This window comes from Crocodylus porosus, unplaced genomic scaffold, assembly GCF_001723895.1.
Source record: "Crocodylus porosus isolate Cpor-Errol unplaced genomic scaffold, CroPor_comp1, whole genome shotgun sequence".
In the NCBI taxonomy this organism is placed as follows: domain Eukaryota; kingdom Metazoa; phylum Chordata; order Crocodylia; family Crocodylidae; genus Crocodylus; species Crocodylus porosus.
Genome location: NW_017728927.1, coordinates 8,789,122 through 8,806,761, shown reverse-complemented (window position 1 = coordinate 8,806,761; position 17,640 = coordinate 8,789,122). Strand labels below are relative to the sequence as shown.

Below are 17,640 nucleotides of genomic sequence, written 5' to 3'. Positions count from 1 at the left end.
AGCTGGGTGCAATGGGGCGCACAGCACAGTGCTATCGGGGGATGTTCAGTCTGGAAGCTCTAGGAGAGGTGACCAAGCCTGCTAATGTACTTGGCGGCTTTGGACACTCGATGTCACGTTAAGACCAGCCACAAACGTTGGATGCCAACACCACCCTTCTCAAAACCGTGGGATCCTTTTGTTCTGCTGGTTTGGCCTGAGCCCAGAGCTCCTGCTTAAAAAAAAAAAATGACTAGTCAACTGACATCAGCCATCCCAAAGAGGGGGAAAAAAAGGCTATTCTAATACCAGCATTTTGTAATTAATTGAAATCACTACCGCATGGGAATGTTGGAAAGAGCTACTGCAGCCCACTCCAGCCAGACGCATTTCTCCACCAGCTTCATCGGCACCGATGCAAATAAAATTCCTCCGTCTCATCACTTAACGAGTGGGCTCAAGGAGAGCAGCCATTCTGCGAACCCTTGCCAGCGAGATGGGGAGAGCGATCTTGGAGAAAGAAACTCAAAGGAGAGCGGGGATCTCATGTGCAGCCTTGGGATCAAGTTGCCTTAACTCTCATTTCCCAACTCACTGTTCCCCACAAGAGCTGGGAGATTTGACATGAGCAGAAGCCAGGGTTCAAGTGCTGCCCGTGGAAAAAACACCCTCCGGCCTTGCTATTGCTTTACCAAAAAGCAAAGGGTCTGTAATCATGTTGCTTGAGGAAAAAAAAGAGAGTGAGAAAAAAAAAGCACATACACAAATCCACCGCCAGCGCAGGGGTCGGGCTTGTGAAGTCCGGGCTTTCATTTCAGCTAAAGGCCTTCTTTGAAAGGGAGGCTTGAATACCAGAGCGCCAATGGTTTAGATTAAAACCGCCTGGAGTGGCAGCGTTGATGGATCAAGGGGACTTTCCAAGAAAAAGAAATGCCGCTTGTTTTCCAGCGAGCGCTTGGAGAGCTCGCCTACATTGGGCAGATCTCTATGGGTGTCATTATAACACTATAGCTGTAATTCCCCATGGTGACATGTTTATCAGAGATTAATAGTGTCCACACAGGGAGTTATGCTGACAGAGCCTGGTGGTTTAATAACATTGGTATAATCCTGCTGGTAAATTTTCCCTGTCAGCTAAGCCCTAGGAAAACAGCAAAAATCTCCACCATCTTGCATTGTGTGTCAGCAAAGCAGACGGGAAACGTAACCCTTGTGATCTGGCAGCGTTTTCAGCCCTTCCCGGTGAAGGACTCCAGCAGATGCAGAGCGGTGGAGCATCAAGGGCTCCTCTCCCATGCTACGGGCCTGCCAAAACGAATCGATCAGAAATTATGAGTCAAGCCACAAAAAAAAAAAAAAAAAAAGTCACTCCATTGGCTTAAAAACAGGATCAAAAACCAAGCGCGTGCACACAAAAACGTGGATTTTTTTGAGTTGCTTTCTGGATCTTGATCTTTTTGGGGCTGGGTTTAGGCAGTGCTGGATTTAGGCTTAAGCTATTGAAGCTACAGCTAAGGGCCCCACAACATGAGAGGCCTCTAAATAAGAAAGAACAACAACTGGACGTTTTCATTTCGAATATGACAAAAATATCCATGTCCATGGCTCCATGATTATTGTTCATATTGAGTTAACATCCATTTTCGTGGATTATTTTGATCGTATGGGGCCTCTAAACTGGACACAGCTTAGGGTCTCAGCGTGTCATAATCTGGCACTGGGGTTTCCCCCCCAACCATGAGAACTGGAAACCACCTTTCTTTGTTTCGAAAGAAAAAAAGACGTTCCCCTAACAAGACGGTCCCGGGGGACTGAGGATTTGAAGACAAACATCAAATAATGTGAAAGCTGGCAATGCTGCGGCGTCTTTTAGCTCGCAGCTCTTTGCCGATAGATCCGTTTAACCTGGAGTAAGGATCTCTTTGCACCGAGCCCCGTTCCCTGGCGCCGACTCCTCCAAGTCAGAGCCATGCACGCGACGTAAGGACAGACGGTACGTCAAGCGCTTCTCAAGCCCTTTCACTCTTATGCCCACAGCACTGGGGTGCTCAGTCCGTCTAAATATTTCTCAACCTTTTCCTGGTGGTGACCCTTCATTTAACGTCACATTTCCCACCCCCCAATTCTTATTACAGAATTAAAGAGGAAAAAAAAATGTATCGTCGCTAAAGAAGATAAACCTCTATTATTTACTTGAATATTTGACCTTGAAGGGGTAGGGTATGGGAGGAACGGGAGTTTCAGACCACGAGAGAAGGCCCGCGGTTGGGTCGTGGAAGTGGTTGAGGAACAGCTATATTTGACCTTACACGCTCTGAAGATATTTTGGAAACATTCATTTCTTTTCTTTAAAACCGTAAGAAGTTTTTCGACCCCTCGCGCTCGGAGGGGAGAAGCCCTGGGGCCAGGGACCCACGCTCGAGGTGCATAATGCTGCGACACAAGCACCGTGTCTGCAAGGGAGACCAAACTCTTTGGTGCCTGTGCTGCATGGGTCGCGTCCGCGGGCTTACCTGGGGCAACGCCTGCACCACGGTGTCCAAGAGAGCTCGCATGCCGGTGGCCATTTTGAGCAGTTTCAGTACTACAATGAGAAGCAAAGCCTTGGGAAACAGAGACTCCAGCCGTGGGAAAGAATTTCATTTAAAGGGTAACAGGGCCGCTTCTCCCTGCGTGCACGTCAGGTAGCAAGTCCATCCATGCCAGTGGAGCGACTCCGGATTGACCCTCATGCAATTGGGTGTGACCCTTAGGAGACAGGATCCCAGATAACCCTTCCCTGTGTCTCACTTCTGGCCCTCGCTTCTGCTGGACCCTCCTGGAGATAATCTCTCCAGGTCGATTCTGCCTCTTTCCCCCCTGGAGCACATCCCCCCGGCCTGAGGACATGATGCATCTTCTCCAGGAGGAGAATGAGCTGGGGGGAAATCTACCAGTCCTTCCTCCTGCTTGCAGCCACAGCAAACATCCGACTGCCGCCTGTAAGAGGTCGGTGACTCTCGGTTTGAATTACAGGCCGGTCAAAACTAGCAGCTTGATCCGGGCATGACTATGGCACTTGGGTGAGCTACGTTTGGAGCAAAAACCCGGTGTTCCCGGAAGCCCGAATGAAACCCAAATTGCTTAGCCCCCTCCTTCCCGCGCGTAAAGGGCTGACTTTGCTCCTGAAGTGACCCTCCCTGACCTCCATGGCATTACGTCAGAGGCCAGGAGGGGTCAGTGAAGAGGCCAAAGACTGGAAAACGCAACTCTTACCTCTTGCTATTCTCAGCACCCGCATGATCCGGATAATGGTGGGATTGATGGGGAGCGCCGCATTCATTTCAATCTCCTCCAGGGTGATGCCCATGATGGAAAGCAGAACAATGGCGAGGTCAAGCTGGTTCCATCTAATGGACAAAACCACAGACCTCAAAGGCTGGTCATGGACAGCAATGCCAGAAAGGTGCTCAGGAGCAGTGACCCTGTATTCTCCCTCAGCAAAACCAGCACCCTGTTTCCAATTCAGATCTAGTATCTTGCATGGGAACCTCAGCTAGTATCAATCAGCTAAGTACCATGGACTTCCAAGGACCTGTGCTGACTTGGTCCAACATGGCCCGAAGACCACAGAGGACATCTCTTGATCCCTCCCGAGCTACACTCTTTCTGCCAACCCTAATCCAGCCTGGAAATTGGATACTGTGCACAGGTTGAATCTGTTTGAGCTAAGGAAGACCTGGCTGCTATTCTAATTGGCTTCCCTGGTACAGAAGTCTGCTCAGGATGATTAAGTATAATTAAGCAGTGATAAGTGTTTTGAGTGGACTCAGTGAACGGGCCTACATAATAAATTCAAGCCCTACTGGGTTGATGTCCTATTTCTCAATAAAGCAGGAGCAGCAGGGTCATTCTGGATTTATTTTCACTCCCTGCAACCAGTTGATAATATTTTGACCCTTGCCTGACTTCTGGCCTATACCCCAGCCCAGTCCCCATTTATCACAGGAATTTATAATACTCTCACCTGTCTTTAAAGAATCGTCGAAAACCAAATGCCACCAACTTGAGAACAGCTTCAAACACAAAAACGATGGTGAACACATAGTTGCAGTACTTCAGTGCTTCGTCCAGGGACTGAAAGAAAGGCATCCATTAGATCTATATCCTTCACCCGAGTCCCATCGCAAAAGGATCGGCGGGTAGGAGGACAGTCTCGGCAGGGACACAAGATAAAGTGAAGCAAAATTCAGGAGTGAAACAGCGGTAACTGGATACTTAAGACCAGCTTTTCTGCACACGAATGACTAGTTGAAGCACCTGCCTGATTTGCAAGTCACTGCAGTAAGAGTACATCAGAATCAAACCTCCATGCAAACTGGAGAGTGCCAGGTTTTCATGGTGCTTAAAATTTGTAGCTTTTAAACTACGGGCAGACCCCAGCCAAATCCCAGTGTCTGGAAAGCCCAATCTTCAGAAGTTTTCCAGATCCAGATCTGAGGTTTTAGGACTTGAATGAACCCCTGTTTGTAACCCAGTGTGGAATCAGCCTGTGCAATGCATTGCAACAGAGCATGGCTGCATTAAATGATGCAGAACGGTTATACATTCAAATAACCAGAACATTGTTGGCAGTAATATTAACTAAGCCAGCAGTGCTCAACTTCTGGCCTGCAGGCTGTCATCCAGCAAGTGCTCCCCACAGGTCCAGCATCTGGCAGTGGAGAAATAGCAGTGTTAATTGCTGTGGCTCTGCAAATCATGGCAATTAGTGCTGCCACCACTCCCCTAACACCAAATTTCCAGACGGGTGGGGACCCCTGCATGCCTGGCGATGCAGTCCTGCATGCTGGATCACGCACGGTTACTCTGTGGCTGGATCCCACCTGTGGACCAACTCCATGCGTTTTACCCTGTACTGGATCTGACCCATGGGCAGGCCACTCATCTGGCCTGTGGGGCCAGATGGTTAATGAGCACCACTGAACTAAGCCAAGGCACTGCAAGGACATTCATCTCTAGCCTTGGAAACAAACCAGTCCACTGATGGGATCAAAAGGGAACTGTAACTTTGCTCTCAGGTGCTTTATGAAGGCCCTACACCTTCTTCTGAGTTATCCAGCATTGCGTAGGACAGGGCATAGGACTGGCTGGCTCATTCCTCCATGGCAATTCAAGGAATGCAGCTTTATTTAGTACAATTAGTGAAATAAATAATGTCGGAGACAGATGAAATCTTCCCTTCTTGAAATATGTTGCATCCCTAGCGCTGGGCAAAGTATGTCCATATTTGGTGCAATATTCACTCTCTCTATAAAGCTGCTCTCGGAAGTCAGGAATCTGGAGTGTTTATAGTCTAAGATGATGACTGTTTATAATGGATTTCATTGGAGTTGGAGGCCAACAATAGCAAGCAAACACGACTCAAACCTTAAAATAGACGGCTCCAGAATAAAAGAGCTATTCTGATTGGGCTTTCTGGGGTCAAGCATGGATATTGGTTTCTTACAAATATGCAAAATTGCAAAGCTGAGTAGCAACAAATAGGCAAAACAGGAAACAGGAAGATAAAAGTAACGAGCAATAAAAGCGCTTATTTGCTTTGGTTACTGGGGGAATGCAAGAGCTAGAGAGAAAGCCTCACTTCAGGTCAAAATTCTCCTTTGTACATCTAGGTGATACCCAAATTCTGCTTTCCCCAGATGTGTGGGATGAGCACGCACTGATTTTCAAGAACAAGATCTGAAAGCTTTTGCAGGTGTGTTTCTCAATGCCCAGCTTGCTTTATTTCTGGTCTCATTATCCTGCCCAACATAATACAGAGACCTTTGTTAAAAGCCTGGCAATATATTATTTAACTTAAGGTCTCTCTACTGGGTCCAATCCTGGAATCATTTACCATGACACATCTGCAGAATAAGTCTGCTGAGTTTTACCCTGCTGTCAACACATGTAAATGAGCCCTAATCAGGACAAATGCTTACAAATAAAACAAAATGCGCTCCATAAAGAAATGACAAGCACAGAATAATGCAGGTGGTCAACAACATGCATTACCGTGGCTTGGTGCCTGGCGGCTTGGCTTCCCAGAATCCTTTGCAGGTTACGCGGCAAACATTACATTATTAAAAACCGAACTAAGGGTCTGGAGGGCTGCAACCTTGGGGCTGGACGTGATGATTGGCGAGGTCCCTTCCAGCCCCTAACAAGCTATGAATCTATTAATCTAAACCCGGTTCCATGCCAGAATGGTAGTGCAAATGGACAGACCAAAATCTTTACGCCAAGGGCTTTGTCAAGAGGAAAGACTTGTACGGTATATCAGGAAAAAGGAACAGGGCAGACTTACTCCAAATCCACTGAGAAAAAGATGCCTTTCTCCCTGCACTTATTAGCTGCACTTGTGTACAACTCAAAGACACTGCCGTACTCTTCTCTGCTGGCTGGGGGTTTCCATCTACACATCACCCGACTGACTTCAGAGGACAATTCCTTGTTAATGTGAGAGGAGAGTCAGCAGCTACTCTTCCCTGGCTGTACGGTAAAAGCTAGCCCTAAAACAGCTAGAATAGGAGCTTAAGCTAACAAGTTAATTGTACTAATGCCACTTAGAGTTGTAGACAGCGAGGGTGGGAAGGGAGGTCACATCTAGTCCAACCCCCTGCTCAAAGCAGGACCTTTCCAACTACATCATCCCAGCCAGGGCTTTGTCTAGCTGGGTTTTGAAAACCCCCAAGGATGGAGCTTAATCTGATGGCTCGGGATGTTCATTGAGATGAGACTCCCGTGATAATCCAGGGGTGCGTCTACATGTTCATTAATGCACCGTAGTTACGGCACGTTGAGTTTAGTACTTGCTTAATGAAGTACTAACTAAATGTGCCGTAACTGCTACTGTGCAGTGGCACCGGCACGTGGTTTTTAGCAACACGTACTGTACAGTAGCGTAATACGACTGCGCAGTATCGTATTAGCACGGTTTTTGCCCGGCATGCTACGATGCAGTGTTATTAGGCTACTGTGCATTGAGCCTCTCATGTAGACGCACCCAGTGAGAACGGGACATGGTCCTCAATTCCTCCAGTGCTCCTCCTAGCAGGTTTTGGCTCAGATGTATTCCACGGAGGACGCATGGCTCTTACCTTGGGCTGGTTGTAGTGCTCCATGGACATAGTGATGACGTTGACACCAATGATGAAGGTAATGAACAGGTCCAGATAGTGGCTGGTACAAAGGGTATGGATGTACCTCCGTGCTGGGGAATAGTCAGCGTAGTAGGGTCGGCGCTGGGCTTCTGTAGAAAGAGAGAAGCCAAGGCAAAGCAATGAGCATGGCTCCCTGTCACCAGCACGAGGCACGTATGACCCAACGGCACTAGTGTTTTACACGCGTTTGGGTGCAGGGTGAACTTCTCTGGAGGACTGGGTCAGGGGTTTCTGAGAAGTCGGAGCCGACACAGAGAACAAAGCTTCACGTGAAATGAGCAGACATCTTTGAATCAGCAGCAACGGACCCGAGAGAGATTCAGTCCAGACCAGCACTCAAACGGGATTTCGTATCTTATCTTGGGCTTGCAAGAACCGACCCGGAGCTCTCCGAAGAGCAGGCTCGTTCTTGCAAGATCTCGTTGTACTTACAGCGTCTCCTCAGGCCCGCAAATAACCTCCTCACTCTCTGTACTCCAAGCACTTTCGCATCTGCCGGGAGTCGGGAAGTGTGAGAGACAGGGTGGGCAAGGAAGGAAGGAAGGAAACATCTTCAAGCCATCAACAGGTTTGATCTCAGCTCAGGGCAAGACTTGGTTTCTCTGGACCAGGTCATGCAGTGCTACTAACCCAGCCTGAGCTTGCAGATAAATGGGGGCGAGAATACCAACCTGGACTCTTCTTCTGTGAGCAAGGGGGTTTGCTTTGCACACGTGGGACTATGAAGGAAATGCAGCAATGGATCAGACAGGCTAGGGGTGCACATTTGGTGGTTATCGGCATACAGGACCAAGTTGGGGTGGCCATCCACAGGAAGGAGGGTGCAATGTGCCTTCTCTACCATCCCTACAGCGACTCTGTGGCAAACAATGCAGATTTGCAAATTGAAAGCGGCAAGCAGTAAAGACACCGTGAGTCAGTGCCAGCCACCGAGCCCGTCTAAGAGCAGGGATCATTTCAGACCAGGCCCTGGGGGGGTGACCACTTCCACTGGGGGGGTCTCTCGGGGAATGAGATGCTCCAAGGGTAAAATTCAGCAGCACGAGGACACACAACTCACTGCACAGAGTGAAGTTCACCCACAGAGAGCATGCTTACAGAGGCGTGTGGTCAAACTCTCACATTACACAGTACGAGGCTCTTTTCAAATTGAACCATGGGGGCTGGGATATAACTAAGAAACTATTTGGGCTGTGGCCACATGAATTCAATACCCATCCCTCCAGTCCCACTTTATTATTATTATTTTTTAAGGGTGAAAAAAATCCTTCCTATAACAAGCTTTGGTGCGGCCACTTCCGCCACTACCTGGGCACGACCCTGCAGCTGAGCTCTACTCCGTTTGTGCGTGCCTAAAATTACACTGTGACGGCAGCCAGGCCGATGGACACTAACTCTTATTTAAACTCAGTAGAAGTTCAATTGCCTTATTTAGGGGCAGATTGGGAGTTGTCAGAGAGTTTGCAGATGGAAAAGGCTTGGTAGGTTCTGTCCAGATCAGCAGGAGACTGTTCCCGACGGGGTTTTTGCTTGTGTTCGCTCTGATCTACTTGCAAATGTTTCAAGGTTCAGGGAAATGAAATATTCCACCTTAAAAAGGAGAACTGGAACACAAAGGAGATCCCAGTACCTCCAACTCTTCCTAATTTCTTTCAGATGGAGCAACACTCATCATGTTATGCGCGCTCTTTTTTTTTTTTTTTTTTAAATATAGATGATGCGAGATCAGAACATGAAAGCTGAAATAAATTGCAAAAAATGGATCCGACTGTATTGTTCATCTACTCTTTTTTTTCTTGGCAGTTCAACAGGCAATGGGAATATTTTTAAAACTTTTCCTCTCATCAGGGTCACCTAGACTTAATTTTTCTGCCCAACAAATATGGAAAAAACAACACAAAGGCAAACACAATTATTTTTGTGTGTGTTTTGGTTTTGATTAGCAATCAAAATCCTTTCAGTCTTATTGGATTGGAACGATGATCTTTGCTGAGAGTGGCTGGAGTTTGGCTAATTCCACAGTGCATCCAAAAAAAAAAAGGGGCAATATTTGAAATTAAATATTTATTTCAGTTTGCATATGGAAGCACACAGGATGTTCCTGATTAGCACCTAAAAAAATTTGGAACAGCGCTCTTTGGTAATGTAAAAAAAAAAAAAAAGAATCACTCTGTGGGCCAATATTGTCCAGGCTGATCCTACTTTATATTAAACGTGTATTTATTAATGTCTCATAAAGGATTAATGGTATATCCTGAGTACTATATGCACTAGGCTTATGTGCATGACTGTAAAGCGTGCTATAAGCTGCTTATAGTTATCTATTAACCTGTTGACTATAATAATCAATTAATCAGTTATGAAAAGATCTCATAACCACTTATTAACTCTTTGTGGGCTATTTATACGGTGCATCCTTAACATAAAGTGCGAGCCCAGAATGAAACGGCTGCGGCGATGGATTCCTGTTAGGCTGTTCCCTTTATGTCTGCATCTGGGATACAGACTGTACTCCATGGTGCACCTTCTCTATGGAAACAGCGTACAGCATATTGGTGTGATGTGCAGTATATGCCAGTACTGTTCTGGTCTGCAGTGGACAGATGGTCAAATGTTGAGTTGGTTGCTCAAAACCTTGGGAGATATTTAACGTGAGCCGGGAAGAGGAAAGCAAGCTCTTGACTCTCCTAATCTGTTGGCGCTCTCTGACATCCTGAAGCCAGTTAATGGATGGAAAAGAACTTTAACTTTGAGACACATACAAAGACAGTTCAGGGTAAAGTCTGATGACATTCAGAAACGCATGCAGCAGTCATGCTCGGTGCAGTAACCCATGCAATGTCCATTAGAGGAGATGCCAGTCATGCACTGCTAAAAGGTAGTGTGCAGGGGTGTGCAGAAAGGACAGTGGGCTAGATTTGTCTCTCGGTTATGCTGGTGTAAATCAGGAGCATCCCCTCTGCAATCAGCAGGGACACCACAGTGTGTACCCAACCAGAGAGAAAAACCCGTGCCATGTCTTTTGGTGCATTTCAGTGTAACAGGACAGTACGAAGACACCGAGGTTTGCTTTAAAAGATGTCACCAATCACGTGGGTGCAAAGCTTTGCCAAGTCGCAGCTTATTCCAGTTTCCATCAGACATAGCGTCTTTGATTACAGAATTAGTGTCTTTGATTACAGATGTAGCATCTTTGATTAAACACAGCAGCACAAGTGGCTGCTTGTGAAATGCAGGGGCTTTCTTTTGGTGCAATCAAAGACATGCATTGGTGTGCACTGGTGACAACCACGGAGAAGATGCCATCAGATTCTCTCCAGGTCTGGGTGGGCTCATCTGATGGTTCACTGCACACACCTACAGCTACAGCTTGGAGACACGGGAGTCCACAGAAGAGCCTTGATGAAGAGAACACCGGTTTGCAGGGGTGAGACAACGTCAAGCACTTTGTTAATTAACACCACCAGGCAATGGGCAGGACTCTTCGGGGCTTTTCCATAAAAATGACTTCAGGGATGGGATTGCAGACAGCCACCTGTGACCCAAATGTCAAAAGCAGTCTACCACCCCCATCGACCACAGCTGAAGGTCTGAGTGGGTGGAAACAAGGTTGGGAAGAGAGACACCAGCATACGCGCACAAAAGGCAAACCCGGCTCACTTCTCTCTGCCACCTCCTGATAGCAACTAACCATTGTACAATTTAGCCTCTCACCTCCTGCGAGCAATATTTCAACCGCTCAGCCAGAGATCTTACAGATGGGGGAACGAATGCAGCACCACCTCCTAAGAGGCGTTCAGATGGGCCTCACAACGACAAGCCCAAGCTGCTCCGTTACTCTCCTCTGCATGGGACAGAAAGCTAAATGGGTTTACACGCATGTTTCCAGTCGGGAGGCTTTACACCTGCATTAGGGAGGCTGCCTGGAAAATATAAGCAAGATGCTCTGAAGATCCCAGGCGGAGGTGTTGACGACTTGGGTGCACAGCGCGTAGGCTGCAGTGATGCTGACTGTAGCAACTGCAGATCCCATGATGGTTAGAGAGGACGGGCACCATCCTGAATACGGCTGAGTACCCACAAGTCTCCATTAGCCCCCCAAGAGCACGGTCTGTGCTCAGCACTCAGACGCACCAGCCTATTAGGGAAAAACTCTGGCATCTGTTCAACAACACCCACCTACTCCTTCTGCCAGCCACGTATGTCTAGATGTTCACTTGTCTGCTGAGGATGCCCAAGGAAACATCAATCAATCTGCAGTGAGCGGTGCCCGTGCCCCCTTTGGTATAATGGGGAAAGTTGTATAGAGCAGCACTGGGTCTTCCTGCGTTCTCAGCTCTGTACGCCGTGCACTGAACCAACCACGGTATTTAAAAACACCCCCAAAGCTTCAGCTTCTCATCACAGGCAGGGGGGCCCTCCCCGTGCTGTGTCAAGCCAGCTTTGTTTTCAGTCCAGCTTGATCTCTTCTTTCAGCGCACAAGGTCTTAAGTTCTTGCATTTGGTCTCGTACGAGCTGGAGCCGTGTTCAGTTTTGACCTGGCACCAGCCTGTAGTCCACAGGCCAAAAGCAACCTTGGTGCAACTCCATTAACTGTGCAGCAGATACAGCAGCGCTGAATCTGGCCCAGCCCCCAGAGTAGAGAAGAGATCAAACTGATCCAGTTGTTTTTAATAAAAGCCTTTAATCTGGGGAGGATGGTTTCACTCGATGCCTTCTGAGAACCTCATTAAAAGGTTAGGAGCTACAGGATTATTAAATTACAGCACTTTTATTTATGCAGTAGGCTTATCTGATGGAGGCGATGATTGTGTCAGGGAAATTTCGGAGCTTATCTTGAAGTTTTACCTCCATGGCAATGAGTACGTTGTGATACAACACTGGCTGCATTCTTAAAGTCGATTCAGCTCGCTTCCCTCTTTCTCAGGAGAGCAGACTGAACCGGCAATCACCCAGTAACATGCTCCTTAGCACTTGCATAGCAAGTGCAGTCTGCACATCTCAAAGGGGTGGGGTGGGGAGGATGGCTTTATGCCCAGGTTATGGGTGGGGAAACAGGCAGGGAGCAGGGAAACGACCAGCCCATAGCTACACAGAGGCAGTGGAAGAGCTCAGTACCTAATGGACTGCTCACAGTCGCTATAGCTTACACGAGGCGGATGCTCCGAAGACACAGGTAGGGTTGGTGCCACGTTGTGTTAAATGCCGTACAGACGCACACGTTACGAAACACACAAGGCAACAGCAGGGTGCCACGACAGGGACGACAGCCATAGACTACCAGGCTGGCTGTGGGCATGGCTTAGTGGGCCTGGATTTTATGCTCTCTTCTGCTTCCGGGCAAGACGTCCATGATATCGGTCCATGCCCAGCACTACCAGCCACTTGCAGCTGAGTTGACTGTATACATTTCCTTACTTGCAAGTCCCTGCTCTCACTGCCTCAGCTGCCACTACCCTCTCATGCAGGCACCCGATCTCTAGGAAGAGTGGGGGAGGCTGTTGAATGGGCGCAGGGGGTGCCGGACTAGTGAGGGGCAATGCAGGGGTGGGCCCTGGCACCGCCGGCTGCGAGGACAGGTCCCGGCAGAGCAGCTCTCCGCGGAGAGGTTGTTGCGAGGTTGCTCCTGCCGCCCAGCCGGGCTGCGGGGAGGTGCGAGAGGCCCGCCGCGTGCGCGGCCATCGCAGCTGGCAGGTTAGTCCATCAGGCCTATTGCTGACACCACCACCTGGGTCTCCCCCAGCGCCAGTTCTCTGCAAGTCTTGGGTGCAGGTGGCTAGATAACACCTGAGCCTTGCTTCGAAAGAGTGACCCTGGGATGCAGCGAGGGGAGAAAGGGGATGCTCAAGGCACTCACTGGCTATACTCTCCACTGTGGGATCGGGGTGCTCCAGGGCAGATCCCCCGGCCCAAGGGGGGTTCCAGTCGAGACCCCTTCCCCTCCTTCTGGGCTGTGGCTCTAACCCTAAATGACTTCTGGGCTTCTAGGGAGATCTCCGGCAGTGTCCCAAGGCTGCGGCCGAACCGCCGAAGCAAAGCTGGCTGGAGGGGCTTCAGGGCTGCAGCACTGAGATGGTGGGCAGAGGCAAAATACAGCTCCAAGAGCCTCAGGGAAGGCCACCCAGCAGCAGCCACGGAGCCCGGGACCCGGGGTGCCCCGAGATCAATCTGCTGCGTGGCTGTGCGTTGCCTGGACCCGTGGCGAGGTCACGCAACCTCCAGACTCCCGCAGCCTTTGCAGGGTTATGGCCCTCGCAGCGAGTCGTCATTCATCTCATCTGCAGCCCCCGGGGCTGCTCGAGGATCCGTCTGCCTTGCAGGCAAGCTGAGAGCAATGTGCTTGTCCCTCACAGCTAAATGGTTTCTAGACCCCTGCCCAAGCCGGCAGGGTCTATGGGGCGTGCGAGCAGAGGCACAAGCCGGTCCGTGCACGCACGCAGGGTCTGAAATACACGGCGGACACGGCTGGCTACGCACACAGAGACAGACAGGAAGGCGGCCGCGCAGGCAGACAACTAGACGCAGGCAGACGAGTGCCCGCTATGCGCCGCTCTTGCTCAGAGGCAGGGCCTTCCTGCGATGGCACAGGGTGACATAGGAAGCACCTGTTTTTCTCCTGGGAGGAGGCTACATCTCCATACTGCTCTTGTGGTCCCCACCTTCGTGAAAGCCACTGGCTACTGAACCCTTGCACCCTGGGCGGCTCTCCCTTGGCCCACGTCCCAGGTCTTGCTTCCAGTGCTGAACCATCCATCCTCTCCTGCCCATCCAGGTCAAAACAGGGTACCACACAGCATGGCAGAGACAAAGGCAGCCCATTTGCCATCTTCCTTCAGGCACGGCACGGCACGGCACGGGTGTGCACACACACACACTGACACGCCACCAGAGCCACCACGTCACACCGCACCAGCCACGCGTCCCATCTTTCTGAGTCTGCCAACCTTTTTAGCCAAACCCGTCGTCTTCTAAATGAACCAAAGAGCCCAAACCCCTTCCCCTCCACCCCACGTCTTCTTCTTTAAATCATTGAAAAATAATGATGATGAGAATAAAAGCGTTAACACTTCCTACCTTGGGTAAATTCAGAAAGAGGTTGGACAAACGCCTGTCTGGGGTCGTGTGATCCCAGAGGGTGCTCCAGCCAGTGGCGGGGGGTCAGACTAGATGATTTGTTCAGGTCCCTTCTGACCCCAAACTACTATGAAACCAAGATCTGCCCGTTCTGAAGGCTGCCGGGCAGAAAAAGCCTCAGAGCCAGGTCTTAAAGACGAGATGATCTGAGGTTACCTCCTGGAGGCACTACCCACGTGCAAATGCTCCTGCTCTCTGCCTGGATGTCTCTCCCTGACTCCCCTCCAGAAAGCTGTCCTCCTCCGTGCGTGCTCTCTGTGACATGTTACACTCCACATCTGGACAGGCCCGAGTCCACCACCTAGAAATATCTCCTGGGCTCTCTCCCTGCCGGCCTTTCCAGGATTATATCTGAGCCAAGGGCCTGGGAGGTTTCTGGGAAAGCAATGCAACGGCGCCTATCACTTAGATAGGGACTGGCTCTGCTTGGTCTCTTTGAGCACCAAGCCAGGGACAAACCTGTTATAAATCTAAATAATGGAGCTTCACCGACCCACAGCACCGAGCTAGGATTAGAATAGCTCTCGTTAATCTGTAATGCAACCTTTTTTCTCTAGAGGGTGCTGATGATTTTGCTCTTTTTCCCATACAAGTCCCTCTTGTTATGGTTTGGGGAGCTGCTACTAACCCGACAGAGCAAGGTGCTAAGAGTTTCCCGTGAAGCGCCGTCAGGTATTCAGGTTGGAGATGTATTGGTCTAAAAGCAATCAGGATTCATGGTAAAGGCATGGTATCGTTTATTAGACCAACTAGATTTTTGCAAAAAAAATTCTTTAACTGCAAGCTTTCGGGCACAAACACCCTTCATCAGGCATGATATCACCTTGACCATGAGTCCTGGTTGCGGAGAAGCACTGGGCACCCTGAACCATGCACTGGGAGTGGCAGGATCTGTCCCCACACTGTAGGGACAAGCACTTAGGTGCTGTGATGCAGGGAGACCGATGGATGGAGCCTCAGGTGAGCTTTGATGAGGGGCACTGCAAGGTTCAAAGAGTTTCTTTGACTGGTAGGTAGCAGGTCTTGCCAAATGCAGCCGGGGTCATTGCTGACTGGAAGTGGCTGAGATTAGATGATCTGGGCTCTGGGCATGGACCAGCCAACACCCCCGGTGTAATTTATGCCAGCTCTGTATCCCAACATAAATTATATCTGGATCAGGAACAGACACTGCTGTTCTGGAGCGCAGCACACAGAAGGCAGCTACTGCTGTGCCTTGCCATCAAGCGGCAGGGGAGCGAGCCACGATGACCTGTTTGCCTTGAGCAAACGGTTACCCCAGGATGAACTCAGACAAATGACTCCTGGTGGAGTTTTACCCCCAATTCTTTCAGGCATAGCAATCCCCAAGGCTGGATGAAGTGATACTGGCTTAGGGGACCGTGTCATCTACCTGCTCACCGACTACACCAGCGTGATCAAGCCACTTCCTAAGGACGAAATGTCCACACGACTGAAACTGCCCCCGATCTTAGCACGTCAGCAGAGACCTGAATCCCTGGAAAGGGATGTGGGGTCATTCTCACCCGACAAGCATGGTCTTTGAATCCAGGTTGAAGCTGGGGGGAAATGGCAGGTCATTCTGGTCTCATGGTACAGCACTCTCCGGACTTCAATACGCTCCGGGATTTCACCATGCTCCTTTTCACCAAGCAATGCAAATTCTCCATCCACAAGTTGCATTTGTTTTTGAGCTTGGATCAGATTTTAGTCGGGGCTTCCCAGCAGGAAGTGAGCCACATGGGCTATGCTACCGGAGAGGGAAAGCACCCTATCAGCCCTCCAAAGATAATGGCAAACGCCACTGAATTGCCGGGACTCTTCAAGATCACAGAGCTAGTGGGGATACAACCTACAGGTATAGCTACAGAAGATGTGGGATGGGATTCCTTCAAATTTCTTTGCCAATGCATCAATGAGCTTGTAAAACCACTCCTTCCAGCACAATGAAGTGGTTGGGGGTTCAGATGAAGCCCTCTGTTCTCCACTGTGCCTTTGGGGTTTCCCAATATTGGGACTGTGCTCCAACTAAGACCAAATTAGCTACATGTCAGATTAATCTGCACTTGAGCAGAGGCCAGAAAGGTAGGAGGCGTTAGCCCTGGAGGAACAGGCCCTGATAAAGCACGTTACTTAGTGTAGATGAGGGAAGGGGATGCGTTGACAGAGCATCCTGCTACAACTCTAGAGGCATGAGTTGCAGCTCTGCTCTGGACTCATGGCAAAGGATGTCCCCATGAAACCCAGCTGTCAACAAGCACCTAGTCTTTTTGGTTGGGGAATCAAAACTGGTAGGATGTGATACCACAACCCAACGTGCTGGTAGCTACAGTAACTGGTAGGCTGTAATGAGTAAGCCTTAACCCGAGTAGCCTAAATGGACCTCAAGGCTAGGGTAGATCTTTGATGAGAAGCAAAGCCCTGCTGCATCTCCTGTAGCTGAAGTTGCTCTTTCTGACTGTTGTACAATGAAGAATAGCTTATTTGTGGAGCGGCTGCATTTGCACGTGCTCCGCCAGTCATTACTGGGGGTATTCTTGGGCTCAAAGACTCTTGCAATAAACTGCAAAACTCCAAAAGCCCACTGAAGCTATGAGTCTTTGCTTCAAATCTTGGAGGCTTAACTGAACCTTCTTCCCGGGTTTGCAAATGTGGACTGGAAATCAAATGCAAGCAGCCTCTCTCCCGGTCTTTCAAGTACCTTCCCCATGTTGTGCTAGACAGGGTCCAAGGAGAGTGGTCGCTCCTTAAGGAGACGATCCTCCAAGCCCAAAGGGAGGTAATCCCAACTCGGATCAAAGGGGGCAGGAGGGCACACCAGCCCCCATGGCTCACCAAAAGCATCCGGGAACGTCTCCTAGCTAAAAGGGAGGTGCACACCCGATGGCGGGGGGGGGGCATCCCCAGGGAGGACTACACTGCAGTTGCTCGGGGATGCAGGGGGGCAGTCAGGTAGGCCAAGGTGGAGATGGGACTGGGACTAGCCACCCGGGTCAAGGACAACAAGAAGTCCTTTTTTAAATACATAGGGGGTAAAAAGAAGGTACCGGGTAATGTGGAGCCCCTGCAGGACACACTAGGAAATTTGGCTGTCACACCAGATGACAAAGCTAACATATTTAATGATTTCTTTGCCTCCATTTTCCTGAGCAGGGGCTGGATCAGCCCCCGCCACCGGGCCCCCCTCAGGCCCTGGGGGAGGCGCACCCAGGCCCAGGGTCAGGGAGGATCTAGTCAGGGAGCGTCTGGCGGGACTGGATGTATTTAAATCAGCGGGTCCGGACGATCTCCACCCCCGAGTGCTGAGGGAATTGGCTGAGGTCCTTGCAGGACCCCCGGCAC

General features: G+C 49.8%; 1 protein-coding gene across 1 annotated transcript in view; it reads right to left on the bottom strand.

Annotated features, from left to right (window-relative positions):
* Window positions 1-17,640, bottom strand: part of CACNA1H (calcium voltage-gated channel subunit alpha1 H) — a 398,447-nt gene that overhangs the window by 30,882 nt on the left and 349,925 nt on the right. The window contains exons 24-28 of the mRNA XM_019542139.1: window positions 7,596-7,655; window positions 7,101-7,332; window positions 3,986-4,095; window positions 3,235-3,368; window positions 2,493-2,563 (exon numbers count right to left, since the gene is read on the bottom strand). Coding sequence (XP_019397684.1) covers window positions 2,493-2,563; window positions 3,235-3,368; window positions 3,986-4,095; window positions 7,101-7,332; window positions 7,596-7,655 — 607 coding nt within the window. The remainder of the gene's footprint in view (window positions 1-2,492; window positions 2,564-3,234; window positions 3,369-3,985; window positions 4,096-7,100; window positions 7,333-7,595; window positions 7,656-17,640) is intronic.